General features: G+C 41.9%; 1 protein-coding gene across 2 annotated transcripts in view; it reads left to right on the top strand.

Annotated features, from left to right (window-relative positions):
- The window catches only part of sez6l (seizure related 6 homolog (mouse)-like), a 272,465-nt gene that overhangs the window by 191,815 nt on the left and 62,183 nt on the right, over positions 1-18,467 (top strand). For both annotated transcript variants that reach the window (XM_043715477.2, XM_043715479.2), the window contains exons 8-10: positions 128-322; positions 4,333-4,471; positions 16,856-17,052. In XM_043715477.2, the coding sequence (XP_043571412.2) occupies positions 128-322; positions 4,333-4,471; positions 16,856-17,052 (531 nt within the window). The remainder of the gene's footprint in view (positions 1-127; positions 323-4,332; positions 4,472-16,855; positions 17,053-18,467) is intronic.

Raw genomic sequence — 18,467 nt, 5'->3', positions numbered from 1 at the left:
GTTTGTTTCTAAAGGACCGATGCAAATGTATTGTTATTCAGCTGATAATGTGAGCAAATAATATTACAATTTTTTAAATATGTATTTGGTTTCAACATCAAGTCAGTCACGTCTTATCTTTCCTCAGCCTTTGAGCGTGGGCACTGCTTTGAGCCTTACATGCAGAATGGGAACTTCACTGCAACCAATCCTTCCTACAGTGTAGGCTCAGTGGTGGAGTTCACATGTGATCCAGGTTACACTATGGAACATGGATCATCTGTAATTGAGTGCATAGACATCAGGGAGCCATACTGGAATGAGACTGAACCACTTTGCAGAGGTAAAGAGAATATTTGTGCCATTGGAATGAAGAAAATGGATTTTAAAATATATTTATTTTGCACATCATAACCACAGTGCTAGGGACGGTCTGACATGTTTTTATTACAATCCTCGGTAATTGTACTTTTATGGATGATCCCACCAGGTAACAATCCAACAGGTTTATTTGGAAGTACAAGCTTTGTGTGTGGGATCATTCATGAAAGTACAATTATTGAGGATTGTAAATGTACCTTTTAATTTTAATCAAGAGGTTATAATCCAACAGGTTTATTTGGAAGTACAAGCTTTTGAAGCGGTGCTCCTTCATCGGGTAGCTAATGGGGCAGGATCATAGGATACAGAATTTATAGTAAAAGATCAAAATGTCATGCAACTGATGTGCTATCCCTTTGTCAAGTGTGACTGCTGACTTTGTCTACTGCAGTCCAACACTGGCACCTCCACACCTTATTTATTAAATGATCATCTTAGCAGCAGGTGCCAAGTTATGATGATAATGCAAATAAAACTAATAATCAAAGTTTATAACATAATTGAAGCCAATATTTTAAAGAAAAATGAAGTATATATGGCTGGCAGAATTCTGAACATCTCATTATATAAATGAAATTCTGCAGCTCTCCTTAATGTACTGGAAGTTTGACTGCTTTCTGCACTTTGCACTGAAGTTCCTAGCTGAAGCCATTCCAAGTGGGATCGAAGTTCCAAGTGGGATCGCCAGCTGAAATGTTGAGGATGTGGGCTTGAAGGTTCCCCTCCTCCCACAGCTCTCACAGGTCATGCCTTCCCATGAGGGGTGGTGATGGTCTGATGATATTATCACTGAATTGTCAACCCAGAGGCCCCGATAATATCTGGGGACCCAGGTTCGAATCCCACCATGGCAGGTGGTGGAATTTGAATTCAATATAACTATCTGGAGTTAGGACTGTAATGCTGACTGTGAATCCATTGTCCATTGTCAGGGAAAACCCATCTGGTTCATTTATCTTCCTTGAGAGAAGGAAACTGCCATCCATACCTGGCCTGGCCTATATGTGACTCCAGACCACAGCAATGTGGTTGACTCTTAACTGCCCCCTGACCAATTAGGTAGGGGCAGTTAATGTTGCCTGGTCAGCAATGCCCTCACCCTGTGAATGAATAAAAGGAAAAAAATCCCTCCTACCCCTCCACACCCAACTGTCTACTCCCCCATACCCCAACCACCCTGTGCTCAGTTACACCAACAGATTGTGACAATGTTCAGGCCTCAAAATGGGGTCACAATGGTAAATGTTTGGTAAATTCTCAACCATTTACATACCTTTTATGAGTGTTTTTCAAGCAGGATATGGGTTGATCTTCTTTATTTCTTCAAGAGCTTCTTTCACTTAAAGAATTGTTAATAAAATGCAATTTATGTTGTACTGCACCACATCAAAACAAGCCAAGGTTCTTCACCTTTGGAGGACAGGACATGTTAGTTTGTAAGTTAATGCAGTGTGATTCTGAACCAGCCCCTGCAATGAGCTGAGTAGATTGACCAGTGTGCTTCATCATGGAGTTAATCGATGGAACATATTTGCCAAGACAGCAGGATTCTTTGAATAAGGCAATATTCACTGGACAGAGAGAGACTGAAGTTAGCATCTACAAGGCTCAAACTCACAGACACAGATGGAGTCATAGAGTCATTGAGCTGTACAGAATAGAACGAGACCCTTCAGTTCAACTCATCCATGCTGACCAGATGTCCAAATTAATCTTAGTCCCATTTGCTAGCACCTGGCCCATATCCCTCTAAACCTTTCTTAGTCATATACCCATCAGATGCCTTTTAAATGTTGTCATTGTACTAGCCTCCACTACTTCCTCTGGAAGCTCATTTCATACACACACCACCCTCTGTGTAAAAATATTGCCCCTTAGGTCTGTTTTAAATCTTTCCCCTCTCACCTTCAACCTATGCCCTCTAGTTTTGGACTCCACCCTGGAGAAGAGACCTTGACCATTCATCCTTTCCATGCCCCTCATGATTTTATAAACTTCTAGAAAGTCACCCCCTCAGCCTCTGACACTCCAACGAAAACAACCCCAGTCTATTCAGCTTGTCCCTATAATTTAAACCCTCCAACCCTGGCAACATCCTTGTAAATGTTCTCTGAACCCTTTCAAGTTTCACAACATCCTTCCTATAGCAGGGAGGCTAGAACTGCATGGCAACCCTAATAATGGAGCCAAATGGAGGACCTGAACCTTGAGGTTATGCTTAAGACATTAGCAATGCCTGTGTTGAACAGGGAACCTACAGCAAGTTGAAGGAACAGCCTTGCTGGAAGTTAGTGGAAAGTCCAGGAAATCTCAATCCTAGTGTAAATCTTTGAAACTGTGTTAACTCTAATTCTCCCTCTACAGATGCGGCCTCACCTGCTGAGTTTTTCCAACACGTCCTGATCTCATCTCAGACATACTCTACTTGGTCAGGAAGCTCACTGGGACATCCTGAGGTCATGAAGAGCATTATATTAATACAAATTTGTTCAAGGGGCTAATCTTCCAACTTCTGTTTAAGTATCTGACTTCAATTATAAGAGATGTACATCAAATGTGTCTGGAAGTAAATTTGGTTCTGATTATAAACAACTTTGTGTATTGTACTTTAACACAACAGCCTGTTTAAGTTAGCGTGTTTTTAGTATTCAAGCACTTTTGGTTTTGGAGGAGAAAAATTCTTTTGATTACAGCATTGAGCTTATGGCCTCATTCTTTGAGTATATACTTGGGTTTTTCCAATTCTAACCAAAAACTTTATTAGTCTCCACTGATGTCATAACAAGGAATCAAACATGGTGCCTGTTTACACATTCTGAAGTCATAGAGTCACACAGCACCTGAAACCAGCTCTGAAATCATGCCCAACAAATTTGTGCTGGTTGAAGGATTCGCCTTTAATATCATATTGAAATCTCTGGCTTGGCTCATGTGCAGTGATAGTGTCCCTATCTCTGAACCAGCAGGCTTGGTTCAAGACCCATCTCAGCTGTTACATAAGACACTTGAACAGCTTGATTATCAATAGCACAAATCCCTGCCTTTGCATCCTAACAGGGCTCAGTTTTCTAGCTCAGTGAAAGAGTGAACTATCAAAGTCACATTAATATAGCACCTGTCGTGATCCCAGGGTGTACTCATGAGTTTTGTGGCAAATAGAGTTGCTCTGAAATAAGAACAGAAAGTGCTGGAAACCCGTAAGTGTGTGGCAGTACCTGTGAAGTCGGAAACATCGTTACAGATTCAGATCAAAGACCTCTGGTCAGATAAAGAGGTTGTTCCAACTGACAACTCGGTTAATAACTGGGGGACACAGGTTTGGCCATTTCTGAAGTATTGTAACATAAGGGACATCTGAATTTTGGACAAATCTCTTCCCACAGCAGGAACTAAGAACAAAAACAATGAAGGGAGGAGGAAGGGTAGTCCATTTGGCCGTTCAAGAGTGCACTGTCTAAAAAAGATCATGATGTGGAGATGCCGGTGTTGGATTGGGGTGGACAAAGTTAAAAATCACACAACACCAGGATATAGTCCAACAGGTATATTTGGAAGTATAAGCTTTCAGAGTGCTACCTGGTAAAGGAGCAGCGCTCTGAAAGTTTGCACTTGCAAATCAACCTGTTGGACTGCAACCCGATGTTGTGTGAATTTTAACTGAAACGATCATGGCAGATGTGGCTTTTCTTTCCTGCTCCCTGCCCTATAACCTTTGACTCCCCTGTGGATCAATTATAAATTAAACCCAACCCCACTGCTCTTAGGGGGTAGAGAACTCCAAAGATTAATTAATGTCAGAAAGAGGAAGTTCCTCCTTATCTTAACTATCTTAAATATGTACCACCTTATTCTGAAACTGTGTCCCAGGTCCTAGTATCCCCAAGGGGCAAAGCACCAGAACCGTGTGAACAGTTGCTGAGTGGAGGTGTGTTTTTCATGTTGTTGCTTCACTCTTGTTCTGCTTTGTTTCAGCGGTTTGTGGGGGAGAGTTGTCGAGCCCTGCGGGAGTGATTCTCTCTCCGAATTGGCCTGAACCCTACGATGAAGGCGAGGACTGTATCTGGAGAATTCATGTTGGGGAGGATAAGCGAGTCTTCCTTGATGTTCAGCTGTGAGTATGTTACAGTAATGTGCTTATTTTCATTGAGAAGGCAACCTGAACAGCTGAGTGTTTAGATAAGGACATCACTCTGAATGTCCTTATGGACAACAGGTCCCACTGACAGGAGTCCTGCTGAGATGCAGATTTACAATAATTGCTAACAAAATGGGGATTGGAGCCGAAGTGAATTTGATTTCTCTTTTTGCTACGCTCTCAATTCCAGTCCCTCATGGAACGGTGAAATCAGACTCAATACTAACTTTAAAAACAACATATTTTCTCAAGATGGAAAAATTTGCAGGGTGAGCGTGAGGGAGCGACTGGAAAGCTCGTTCAAAAAGTTAGCACGCGTTCAATGGACCAAATGGCCTCCTGCTGTGTTGAGTGATTCTATGATTGATGGTGATTCTTGGCCTTAGGAACTAGATCAGTGAAGGCCTGACCTGGCTGCACCTGAACAGGTGAACCTCACTCATATGTTAGTATAGAGCTGCAAGCACCAGGCACCGTAGCAGAAGCACTGTCAGCAATATTGGTCAGTTAGAATATCAGTTGATGGTGTAAGATTAATCCACAAATAGTGGATTAATCAGAAATGTCTCCGAAGCACAGAAACAGTACATTTTTATCTGGTGTGGCTGGTTAAAATCTCTCTCTCTGTACTGCTTGGTCATGGTTTAGTTGCACTGATTGCCCAGGTCATCATTGTTGTACAAGGTGGTGGTTCTGAAAGAGTTAATGCTGAAGACTTCATTAAGCTCCACCGAATCTGATGATTTCATAAGGGCTGGTGTAGCGAAGGCAGGACATCTTGTGATCTCATAGATGATTGTCCTTTTCAATCTTTGCAAAGTCTTTTTAACCAGGTCTTTACCATACATATTATACTCATACATGACGTCTTGTTCAAGAGCCTCTTCCCATTAAATTACCCGGTCGATTTCCTCTACCACATTGGAACTGATGGGCACAGGCATACCATGAAGATGGTGACTTCAATCCTCCCAAATATACATTGGCAGTGATTGGCATAATCTGTTGATACAACATGGTGAGCAGCAGTGTGGATTCGAATTTGATTTAGCTGTGCAGGACGAATTCTAAAGAATGCAGGAGCAATTTCCAGTTCAAGCTTGATGACAGTCAGCAGTACAGAGAGCTGAGCAATCTAATAGACTGCAGCAGTGGAAAATGGAAGGTTACAGAGATGGGGTTGGGTCTGAGTGGGATACTCTTAGGAAGGTTGGTGTGGACTCGATGAGCTGAATGGCCTGCTTCCACACTGGAGGGGTTCTATGATTCTGAACAACAACAAAGAGAGTCAGATGACAAAAGTCAACAAAGTTTGCATGACCCAAATGATGAGAAATAGAATGAGCAGTACAACCCACATCAGTTCAGCGATGAGTCTTTCACTGAAGTTGTCCAGACAGCAACTAACTGAATAAAAAAATTCATATGACATAGTCAAATCTCCTTCAATGGAGAATAATCCGTAAAAGTGACAGAGATGAAGTAAACAGCAATCCTCAAGTAGCAGGACTAAGAAAATGAACACTGGTGGTTTCACCAGGAAAGCAACCTTAGAAGTTGAATGAAAGTTTCAAACCTCACACAGAGAGTTTAAACACCTCTGCACTGGTTCACTGGCAAACTGGGATTAAAGATTTGCTTGCACAGTTTGAAGAAGGGCTGCATAAGAATCCACAGAAGCCACCGGTGGCTTGGGGATGACAAACATCCGCATATTCAGGACAAGATCTAGAATGCAATGCTGAGTCCAGAAATCTATAACAAAAACAAGGTCAGCCATCCTCAATTCAACGGTCTGTCCATCTCACAAGTCTGAAGGCAGTGCAGTCTGGAAAATTTGTGAAACCTCCAGACCATCTGAATTTGTGAAATCATGGATTTGTTGGGCTATGGTAAATATAATTATATAGATGAATATACAAATGTTAATGATGGGAAAGAAACATTGGAGGAAGATGACACACAAGGTATAGTTCTGAAAGAGCTATAGGATCATCAATTCCTATTCCACCATTTGAGCTCTCTTTGGAATTTGAAATAAAGGTACTCTGTTATAGAATCCCTACAGTGTGGAAACAGGCCATTCGAGTCCACACTGACCCTCTAAAGAACATTCCATCCACCCTACCTTACCCTATAACGCTGCATTTCCCATGGCTTAACCACTTAGCCTGCATATCCCTGGGCATTATGGGCAATTTCCAATGGCCAATCCATCTTTGGACATCTCCCACATCTTTGGACTATGGGAGAAAACTGGAGCAAACCCATGCAGACACAGGGAGAACGTGCAAACTACACACAGACAGTCACTTGAGAGTGGAATCCAACCCAAGTTCCTGGTGCTGTGAAGCAGCCATGCTAACCACTGAGCCACAGTGCCTGTTCTCTGCCTCACTGCTTGTAGCACCATTCCTATTTGTCAATCTGTGGACACCTCTGTCCTCATCCAAACTTTCTTTGCATCTTTTTACTTTGCTGCAACAGAAATGGTTGCACTTTTAAGTACTGAAGTGCCTTTTAAATCCACTATCTCCTCCAGCTGAACTCCTGATGTGAGGGAGTTCTGATGTCTGAAGTTGTAATAATAAAGTTGACTCCACAACTTTTAGCAGAGTGCCTGGTCTAACATGACCCAAGCATTAGTTTGCATTTTCGTCCAATTGGAAAATGTAGCCTTTGCAATCACAAAAGGTAGAGATCCCAGTTGTGAAAAGATAGTGGCACAGTGGCTCAGTGGTTAACACTGATACCTCACGGGACCAGGGTTACTGAGTTACTGTCTGTGTGGACCTTGCACATTCTCCCTGTGTCTGTGTCAGTTTCCTTCCACAGTCCAAAGATGTGCAGGTTTGGTGGATTGGCCAAGCTAAATTGCCCATCGTGTGCAGGGAGGTGCATGCTAGATGGATTATCCATGGGAATGCAGGGGTACAAGGATGGGATGCTCTTCAGAGAGTTGGTGTGGACTCAATGGGCCGAATGACCTGCTTCCATACTATGGAGATTCTATGATAGGGTAGGAACCAAATAAATACAAGAAAAAGTTGCTTTTAATCTTATTTCCTCACTTCTTTCACCCTGCTGTGTGGTCAGTCCTTGCTCCTAAATTCTGTAATTCATTCTTGCTTTCTGCAGAATAAAAGTGTCTAGAAATGGAACCATAACCAAACTTTAACGTGAACTGGTGCTCAGAAACATTCTGCTGTTCATTAATTGATGTGAAATCTAATGAATAGTGCTAGATCGATCTGCTCCGGCTTCATATTGAACTGAATACCCAGTGAAATGCAACACCAACCAGTTACAGATGCACAGCAAATTTAACTTGACAGCTAACGGTTAAACACCTCACTTCACAGCTACACAGCTGAGGAGAAATGGAATTTTGCTCCAGCTTATTCTCATTCTCAGCCAGTGCTGTAAATATTAGAAGCTAAAAGCAAATTCCCTGCAGCTACTGAAAATTCAAAAAAATAAACAGCAACAAGTCAATTGGTTTGTCTAGATCTCTGAAGTGTCAGATTGTTTATCCAATTTCCAGGGGTAGCTAAGCAAATGTTTTCTTAGAAGCACAGCAGTAATTGCATTGGGCGAGCGGTCCAGAAGTTCATACTAATGCTGAGGGCAAGGGTTCAGATCCCACTACAATCACTAGTGGAATTTAAACTCAGATCCTTAATGTATTCATAAAACCTATTTGATTGGACAGATCTTGAACATTGCTGAAAAAGATCACACCTTGTCAAAGCCCTTTGCTTTGCAAACATCAGGACAATTTTGAGAAATATCAAAGTGAAGGGAAAATAATATTTATACTGCTGTACATTATTGTTTTCCTGTTACATTAGTATTTCTTGAAAATTATTCAGGAATACATAACTGTGAAATGGAAATGGGACTTTGAAACTGTTGATTATCATGAAAAGCCCATTTGGGTTTCTAATGTCCTTGAGTGAGCAAACCACTCAGTTCAAGAGCAATTAGGGATAGACAACGATGTTAGCTTGCTAGCAAAACCAATATCCTGGGACAAAATGATCCCAGCCACAAAATCTACTTGTTTGTCATGAATTCTTTCCTTCTCCTGACCTGTGTCTATTCCTAAAGGCATATGCACTGAGGGTATACCTACACCTCAAGGACTGCAACCATTCAAGAAGGTAGCTCTCATCATTACGTTTACATTTATTTCTTTTCTCTTCTCATTTATACCTCAGACTTTATACCCTGGTACATAGCTTTAAATGGACTAATGCTAATTTTTAAACTTTTTTTTTGTTTTTCTGACATAAAGCAAAAATTTTGTACCTAGATATTGTCGCATCTAAGAAGACATTGGAAATAGCAACACTTTTTGCTGCACTCGTGTTTCCCTATACTTGAGTACAGGTGCCACTGACCCGAATTCTAATCCCTTGTCAAGGTTAATTAAAGATGGACAATAATGGTTGGTTTTAAACTCTGACTCTTACCCAATAACAAACCAGAGTGAAAGACTCGAGAAGCTGTGCTTCTTAGAGCGAAATTGCATTTTTTTGGCTATTCACTCACAGGATGAAGGGATCACTGGCTAAGCAGCATTTATTGCCCATCCCTAATTGTCTGGAGGGCATTAAAGAGCCAACCACATTGCTGTGGGTCTGGACTCACATATAAGCCAGATCAGGTAAGAGCATTAGTGAACCAGATGGGTTTTCCTCAGGCAATGGATTCGTGGTCAGCATTAGACTCTTAATTCCAGATATTTATTGAACTCACATTCCACCATCTGCCATGGCAGGATTCAAACCCAGGTCCCCAGAGTATTATCTGGCTGTCTGGGTTCAGTCCAGCAACAATACCACTCGGCCATTGCCTCCCCATACAGTGGATGTTCAATAGTGGTGTTCAAAATTACATAGAGTGTATAGACAGGCCATCCATGCTGATGTTTAAGGTCCACTCAAGTGCATCTATATACTCCTTACTTCAACCACTCCCTGTGGTTGAAAAACACACTTTTTGGGGAGAGTTTCTTCTGAATTCCCCAGTGTTTTTTTTTACAGTTATAACTTCTAAATTGAAGGGTTTGTGTGATCTAAGGCAGAAGAAACTGATTCTGGAGGCAGGAAGGTCAGTAGTCAGAGAGTCCCGGTTTAAAGTAAATTTTAAAAAGGGATTAAAACGTGAGAAAATTTGTTTCACACTAGAGTCATTTTTATCTGAAATGCGCTTCCTGAAAGGATGGTTCAGGCTTTATTGAATGAGATGTTTGAGGGGCAGATTCAAAATAAAAGCTTTAAGACCTTTTAGAATCATGAGGGGTGAAGGATTTGTGTCTTTTTGTGATTGCATTGTATTTAAAGAACACTGTTTGCATGAATTGCTGTGTAATCCTACCTTTGAGGAAACAGCTTTACACTCCATGTCATTGAAGCATTTGCCCTGCTTATTCTGTTCAATATTTGATTATTATAATCCTTTATCTGTTTAATATTTGATTATTATAATTCCTTTATTGAAGAATGTGGCACTTCTGTGAACTGAATGTGACTTAAATCAATGAAAATGTTTACATTTGGAACTGGTACTTTGAAGCATTCGTCTGTGATGAACTCTCCAACCCTGCTACAAGAAGATTTGTGTTGTTGATGGGCAGTACCTCTGCAGTCACTGACACTTGTGGAAGTGAGCAACTTGTATTTAAATAGTAACTTTAACACAGCAAAACATCCCAAAGGAATTAACTAAAAAAACCATTGATACTGAACCATATTAGGAGATACCACAAGGGACAGATGACCAAGAATTTAATCAAAGACAGAGAGGGAGGAATGCAGAAGGAGTTGAAGACAGATGGTAAATGATAGAACTGGACCCAATGTTTACACAATTTTATTAAAAAGGACAATACCAATAATCATTTCCCTACTCAACAACCATAGGTTCAGCCTATCCATCTTGTTTTTAAGCATTTAAACTTGTTTGGAAATATTATGACTCCATAACTATCACAATTTGAGATGGGAATTAAACCTTGGGTTTGCTGGGCTCTGAGATAGGGACATTACCACTGCACCACAGGACCCAATTCTGATCCTCTTTCTAGTTGCAAAGGTTGAGAAGTGGCAGCCTGGTGGTATCAACATTAGACTATTAATCTAGTGACCCAGGAAATGTTTTGGAGACCTGGGTTTGAGTCCTACCATGGCAGATTGTGGCATTTGAAATATATTAAGTTTTTAAAAGCACAAAATCTGGAATTAAGTGTTTAATTCTAAGCATGAAGCTATTGTTTGCAAAATAAAGAATCCATGAGGTTCACTAATGTCCTTTACAGAAGGAAATTTGCCATCCTTACCTGGTCTGGCCTACATGAGACCCCCCAGAACCACAGCAAAGTGGATGACTCCTAACTGCCCTCTGGGCAATTAAGGATGGGCAATAAATGTCCACATCCCATGAATGAATGAAAACAGCATTTTAAATCAACTTGCTCAGAGATATTATGTTGTACCTCGAGGGCAGGCAGTCTTGCTCAGAGGTGGGGACCGCATCACCTCTCTAGAGGCAGAAAGGCCTGTTTCAACATTCAGAAATGTTATTACATCCCGAGCAAGATGGACTGTGAACTCAGGCCTCCTGGCTTAGAGGTAATGATGTTACCACTGTGCCATAAGAGTCCTTATTGGTGGCTGAGATTTCTGTTTTTGTTTCAGATTTCCAGCATCTGCAGATCTTTGTCTTGTTTTGCTATTTACAGACATATTGTTGCACATCTATGGAGAAAGTGGGATTTGAAACCTGGGTCTCTCCAGCTCAGAGACAGGGACACTACAGGGAAAAGAGGGCTTGTGTGGCACAGTGGTAGTATCTCTACTTCTGAGTTAGAAAGCCTAGGCTCAAATCCCACCTACTCCAAAGGTGAGTCAAGAACATGTCCAAATAAGTTTGCTTAAAAATATCTTGATGCCAGTATGATTGCGTCTGAGCAGATAATGTGTTGCTGGAAAAGCACAGCAGGTCAGACAGCATCCAAGGAGCAGGAGAATCGATGTTTCGGGCATGAGCCCTTCTTCAGGAATCTCCTGTTCCTTGGATGCTGCCTGACCTGCTGCGCTTTTCCAGCAACACATTTTCAGCTCCGATCTCCAGCATCTGCAGTCCTCACTTTCTCCTCTGAGCAGATAAGCCAATCCATAGAAAGATGAAGGCATTCATTTAGGGTGCAGAGGTAGTCACCCTACCTTATAACTAGGTGGCTTAAGATCAAGTCCCACTTGCTCCAGAGGTGCATCATAATGTTTCTAAACAGACTGATTAAGAAAATAACTACTGCAAATTATATTGATCCATCAGTTCATGTGATCATAAACTCACATCCAGGTTTAAGAAGTTGGTTTCACTGATGAGCGTTTGATGTCAGAGGTCACGAAAAGGCAGCTGTCCATCTCACTATGACACATTCTTTGGGAGGGAGGTGATGACCTAATGGTATTATTGCTGCACTATTGATCCAGAGATCCTGGTAAGGATCTGTGGACCTGGAATGAAATCCTACCATCTTGAATGCAATTTGAATTCAATAAAAAGCTGGAATTAAGAGTCTAGTGGTGGCTGTGAAACCATTATTAATTTTAACCCTTCCAACTCCATTTTGGTTTAGCCCCCTCCCCCTCTCCCTTACGTTGATGTCCTAAATAGGTCTTGCACATAAGTTAATTTATTGGAAGACAGGATATTTACTGGTGGTGGTTAATAGATGAAAATAAAATGCCACAGGTGATTTGATGTTGGGGAATAAAAGGCATTCAGTTGTGGATAAGAGCACTTCTGGACAGGAAATGTTTTTAAAAAATCAAAGAAATGGACAGTAGAAGAAAGGGGCTCTTGTGATGCAGTGGTAGCGTCCCAACCTCTGATCCAGAAGACCCCAGTTCAACTCCAATCTGTTCTGGAGTTGCCAGATAACATCCATGAACAGATTGATTTGAAAAATATTTGAACAGAAGTGGTTTAAACAAGGAAGTTCAGAGTTTAGAATATAGACAGCTAATGATGTAGCCCTCAATGATGACGTGATGAAAATTGGAGATCTCTAAGGGGCCAGATATGGATCAATAGAGAAGGGCTACTTTTAATCTTGGTCTGCCACTGTACTAACGACCTCTTCCATGGCCTGCTGAACACAGTGAGTTCAGAGAGCCAGCATGCCTGGGTTGTGTTTTATTGTAGTATGAAAAGCACTAAGACTTACTACACTAGTCCTATCTCCAACCTATCCCCTAAAGTCTCAGTATCTGTGTTGTGGCTGTGAACCCAAGAACAAGCATTTCTTCTTCGTCACTGTCTTCTTGCTTTTCCATCTCTCTCTTTCTGTCTCTCTTTCCCACCATTGCCTTGCTCGGCAGCAGCTCTCAACTATCTGAAAGAAGAAAGGCTGAAGGTGAGGGTTGTGGTATGAGAAAATTAGGGGCCAGATACCAAGAGGTGCATGGGCACATTATCTGCAGCTTAGAAATTAGAAAAGATTGTAGGATGAAGGGGATATGGAGTGTGCAATGAAGGCTCAGAAAATGAGCAATTCTGTCATCTTCTATGGTTTTAATTCCACTTTTGCCTCAGTCATGATCGTTCCAGTAATGGAGAACACCTCCTCCTCCATGGGAATAGGAACACACAGAGAGCTGCCTGCCCATGATAATACTGCCTCCAGTCTGAGCCACTTTGTTCTCCAAAAGGGACCAACCCGTTTCAACGAGAATACTACCTTTTGTTTGGCTAACACTGTCGAACAGTGTGCAGGCTACAAGATGGGAATGTTAAGCATGTGAGGGGAACATGAAGCTGTGAGAAGTCAGTCAGAGCTCTGATTAGTTGAAGGTTTTTGTAGATGAAGGATGGAGTTGTGGTGAGTCTGAAGCAAGTGGCTCAGTTGCTAGGTTATAACATCTGCATATTTATTGGCTGATCCTCACAAATCATGTGAGGTCAACAATCTTCCTCCTGTCCTGTATCCAAGTGCTCAGGGTTGGCTTTGTCAGCAATGGCTACCCGCTCTCATTGCCTTATCCAGAGGACCTCCTAGCCCCTTGTAGCAAAATGACATCTCTCCTCCTTTTTTAGCTTTGCAATTAATCCTCTAGTGTGGCATCTGAGAAGTTTGGACTGTGAATTCAGTGCCCCCTGCCTCCATCACTCCATTTTCAGCAGCTCAGACAGTTTTCTGCAGCCAATTCCAGCAGCTCCCCTGCTGAGGAAGTGCCTCCCCTTTGAAAGATACAGTCTGGGTTTAAGTGGTGTGAGCCTTGTATAAACAGCCCACTGCCCCAAGCCTATTCCCACGCTGCTAAAGCATGAAACCATCCAACAGCTCAACTAACACAGATCTGCACTCTGCAATCCTTTCACTAAGCAGGAAGTGGGGTGGCACAGTGGCTCAATGGTTAGTACTGCTGCCTCACAGCATGAAGGACCTGAGTTCAATGCCAGCCTCAGATAACCGTCTGTGGGTTTCATCCAGGTGCGCTGGCTAAAATGTGCCCGTTAGGCGGATTAGCCATGGGCAATGCAGGGTTATGGGATGTGTCTTCAGGAGGTCAGTATGGACTTGCTGGGCTGAATGACCTGCTTCTGTACTGTAGGAATTCTATGGTGAAGTTATTGGGCAAACTGCATTCAGGGAAACCAAACCATTTCCCCTTTTTTTACAAAGTTTCCTCTCGATATGGACAGTTTCTGCAGAACTTCAATTAGCCTGAAACCTTTTAAACTCGGCCACAATTATTGCCCTGCACCAGATAAAATCAGTCAATCATTTAATGGGAATTTACTCTGTTAATATGGCAGACATGCAGTGTGATTGGTTTTTAATGGGACAGTGGCACTAATAGGACAAGTTACTGAGAAGAATTTAATGACTATTGATGGAAGATTCACTGTACAGGAGGGAGGTGGGCTGTGGTGGCCATGACTGGAGGGAAAGCCTTGGGGAAGCCATAGGTGATGGCCTGCATTTGCAAAACCTGGGTCCCAATTGGACATAATTTGTTTTCCTATTAACTGTAGCAAAGCAATTAAATTAGATTTCATCAGTTTTTACTTCCTCAGGCTCTGCCTATTTTATTTCATTAACAATTTAACTCTATTCCAACCCCAGCTGTGCATAATTCAATACACAGTAATGTATGAGAACACGATGTGAATGGAAGGATTATAGCAGTAGTAAGCGTGTGAGGTAACATGGAGCTATGAATGGCCAATCAGAGCTATGATTGATGAAGGTTATTGTAGATGAACAATGGAGCTATGGTGAGTCTGAGGCAAGTGGTCAGTTGCTAGGTTATGACATTGACAGATTCATTGGCTAACCCTGATCAATTGTGTGAGGTCAATGAACATCTTCCTGTCCCACATCTGAGTGCTCAGGGCTAGACTTTTGGCTTTGTCAGGAGCCTAAGCATTGGAATTTTCTGGATTACAGAAAGACATTAGACACAAGTGAGTAAACCTGACAGCATCATAGGTATAAATATTTACCTGCAATGTAAAACAGCAATGGAACGTTACAGAACAGTAATGAAAGTTCTTTTACTTTTCCAAACACTGCATGTTTTTTCTGCTTTTGCAGTATAGTATTCAAATGAAGCCAATGGTGCCAAGAGAATGCTTGGATTCATTCAAAGGATTTCCAAACAGCTGGTGTATCCAAAACATAGATTTCCAGGCAGGAGAGGTGACCATATATCATTCTGAAAAATCCTTCTTCTTTTCCCGTGACAGTACATGACTGAGGGATAATGAACTCCTGGGAGGTGTTGCCTTTGAAATGTTAAATCAAGATCCTGTCAGATGAGTCTTTAAAGTTCTATTTGGTGAAGAACATTGAGTTCCACTCAACATTCAGTGTCCTGTCTGTTGTGCGTTTCTCAACCAACATGGCCACATTAAAAAAACAAGCTTGAAGTCTCTTGATTATGATAATAAGGTACCTAGCCCTGTTAAGTATACCCTTTTCAATGTGGTGCACAGACACTCAGGATTCTTCTACAGAAACAGAAAAGGTGATGGATTATTAAACATTCAATATGCTGTGGTGAGGAAGGCAGGCATCTGCCTACAGTTTCCATATTCCTTGATTACATCTTGCCCACTGCCCCTCCCCCAACCACAAGCTCAGTTCCAAACCAATACTCCCTCCCCCAAGAACCTACTGAAAGATTGTGGCCCAAGATGCATTGAGGCATGACAGACACTGGTCAATTGATCTCAAATGCGAAGGTGAAGCCCTGGAACCTGGTTTCGGAATGGATTCAGGCTTCTTTATTTCAGGTGTGCAATTTAATTTTATTCATTCCAGGGAAGGTGGTGGTGAGCTGCTTTCTTGAACTGCTGTAGTCCATGTGCTGTAGGTAGACATTCCAGTGATTGTTACAACTGAGTGGCTTGTTCAGCCATTTCAGAGGGCAGTCAGGAGACAACCACATTGCTGTGGATCTGGAGTCACGTGCAGGCTAGGCCGGGTAAGGACAACAGTTTCATTCCCTAATGTCTGGTCCCATTTTCCAGCACTTGGCCCATATCCCTCTAAACCCTTCCTATTCATACACCAGTCCAGAAGCCTTTTAAATGCTGCAATTGTACCAGCCTCCACCATTTCCTCTGGCAGTTCATTCCATACACGCACCACCCATTTAGGTCTGATGTGTGATGTGATATACATGTACCTTTCTAGAGGCATTTCTAAAACTGTGGTCCATCACTATTCACGTTTAGACAGTTAAAAATCGCACAACACCAGGTTATAGTCCAACAGGTTAAATTGGAAGCACAGTAGTCTCTGTAAAGGCTTAACAGACTATCAATCTCTCAATGTATAATTTCAGTTACATCACACTGTAAATTTTTGCTCTAAATTCTGTGTGTTAGGATTGAGCCCTCCACTACCACCTGATGAAGGACCGTCGCTCCGAAAGCTAGTGTGCTTATAACCTGGTGTTGTGTGATCTTTAACTTTGTACACCCCAGTCCAACACCGGCATCTCCAAATCATCACTGCTAGACAAGATGTGATGACCCTGTAGACAGAAACACAGCATCATTCCTACAGATCATTCCTGTTTGGCCTCCCAGTTACCATTACAAGAATAAGCTTTTAACTTTGAATTTAAAAAAATCTCAATTTTGTTTTACAATCCTTATTGCAGGCTTGGTACATTTTCATTAAACTAAAGAATATAACGTGAGGCAGTGAAGATTGATTCTTACCCATGGAATTAAACCCTCATGTGGGCCAACAATGTCAGGACATGGAAAGAGAAAACAGAAATTTAAATTGTGAATGTTAATTGTGAATTTGTTCTTCTTCCTCGTTCACAGCCTGAACCTCACTAACAGCGACATATTATCCCTGTATGATGGCGATGACTTAACTGTGAGGATTCTTGGACAATATGTTGGAAGCAATGCCCCATTAAAAGTGTACTCCACTACTTCTGACCTTACAGTCAGATTTCATTCAGATCCTGCTGGCTTGATTTTTGGAAAGGGACAAGGATTTATCATGAATTATTATGGTGAGTAGCACTTCTGTTCCGATAACAGTAATATTTTAGCGTCGCAGCAACTTTCTATTAGTGTAAGGAAATGCCTGAAATACTTCCCATAGGCTTGACTAACAAAATAGATCCTCAGGTAAAGAAGGAAGTAGGAGAGGGTGACCAAAGAGATCAGAAAATGATGGTAGTGGATGGAGGCAGGTTGGAAAAGAAAGCAGAATCAGAGGAAGTGTTCGGGAGAAGGTCTGAAGGGGGTTAGAGAAATCAGGACAGTTAAGGTTTGAGGAGATTTTTAACATTAGGATAAGAATATTAAACTCAACAGAGGGGACATTGATTTGTCATCAAAGACAACTGGGAATTGTAGGTGAATGTGATGTGGATGGCAAAAGGTGTCATGAGCTGGTTAAGAATGCAGCTTGATAACCAGGCCATGAGGAATTCGGAATAAGACATGTCTGAAACCTTCCCAATGGGTGAGAGTGCAATGGTGGGACTATCTCTTGAGAATGAGGAGCTCTCCACTACCCCCAGCAGCGGAGGTAGGTGTCAGTGAATGTCGAGGTGGCCATTTCAGAGGGGTGGAGATCTGGGCTGTGATCTCCTAATGCTGGAAAGTTCCATAGCATTTGCTCGAAATGGCTCTACACCCCCCCCCACCCCCTCCACACCCCCCTCTCACCTCTGCAGGAAAAGCAGTGCAATACTTGCTGTGTCACATCTGTGTGCAAGCAGAATTCAGTTCTGAACGTGCTGACCTTGAAACAAAATTTGCTTTAAAATAAAACTGTGACTGGAATCTTGATGTGATATATTGTATTATTGACAACCAACAGCTGCAACATTATGAGGGGTAATTGCAGGTTCAGCACGCAGATGAAACCCCTGTAAACAGTAATATACTTTAACCATTTCCTCTTGACTATAAAATGGACATTAAATATTTGGATTAATTGCATTTGCAATATAAAATGCTGATGCTTTCTTTTTAAAGGGGCACTGCTGACATTTCTGTTGGTTCCCTTCCTATTCGTGCTGTGGGATTGAACCACAGTGTTCCAGAGGTCACTAGGTTTTGCAAAGACTGCTACAGGAAAGGTGTTGTGAAACTTGAAAAGGTTTAGGGAAGATTTACAAGGATGTTGCCAGGGTTGGAAGGTTTGAGCTATAGGGAGAGGCTGGATAGGTTGGTGCTGTATTCCCTGGAGCATCAGAGGCTGAGGGGTGACCTCATAGGGTTTTATAAAATCATGGGGGGCATGGATAAGGTGAATAGTCAAGGTCACATTACAGGTGCACAGCATGGAAACAGACCCTTCGGTCCAACGCGTCCATGCTGACCAGATATCCTAAATTAATCCAGTCCAAATTTCTGGCATTTGGCCCATATCCGTCCTATTAACGTACTCAGCCATATGTCTTCTGAATGTTGT

This window comes from Chiloscyllium plagiosum, unplaced genomic scaffold, assembly GCF_037043375.1.
Source record: "Chiloscyllium plagiosum isolate Xiang-an unplaced genomic scaffold, Cpla_swu_hap1 HiC_scaffold_24, whole genome shotgun sequence".
NCBI lineage: Eukaryota > Metazoa > Chordata > Chondrichthyes > Orectolobiformes > Hemiscylliidae > Chiloscyllium > Chiloscyllium plagiosum.
This window is presented reverse-complemented; position numbering and strand designations above follow the sequence as displayed.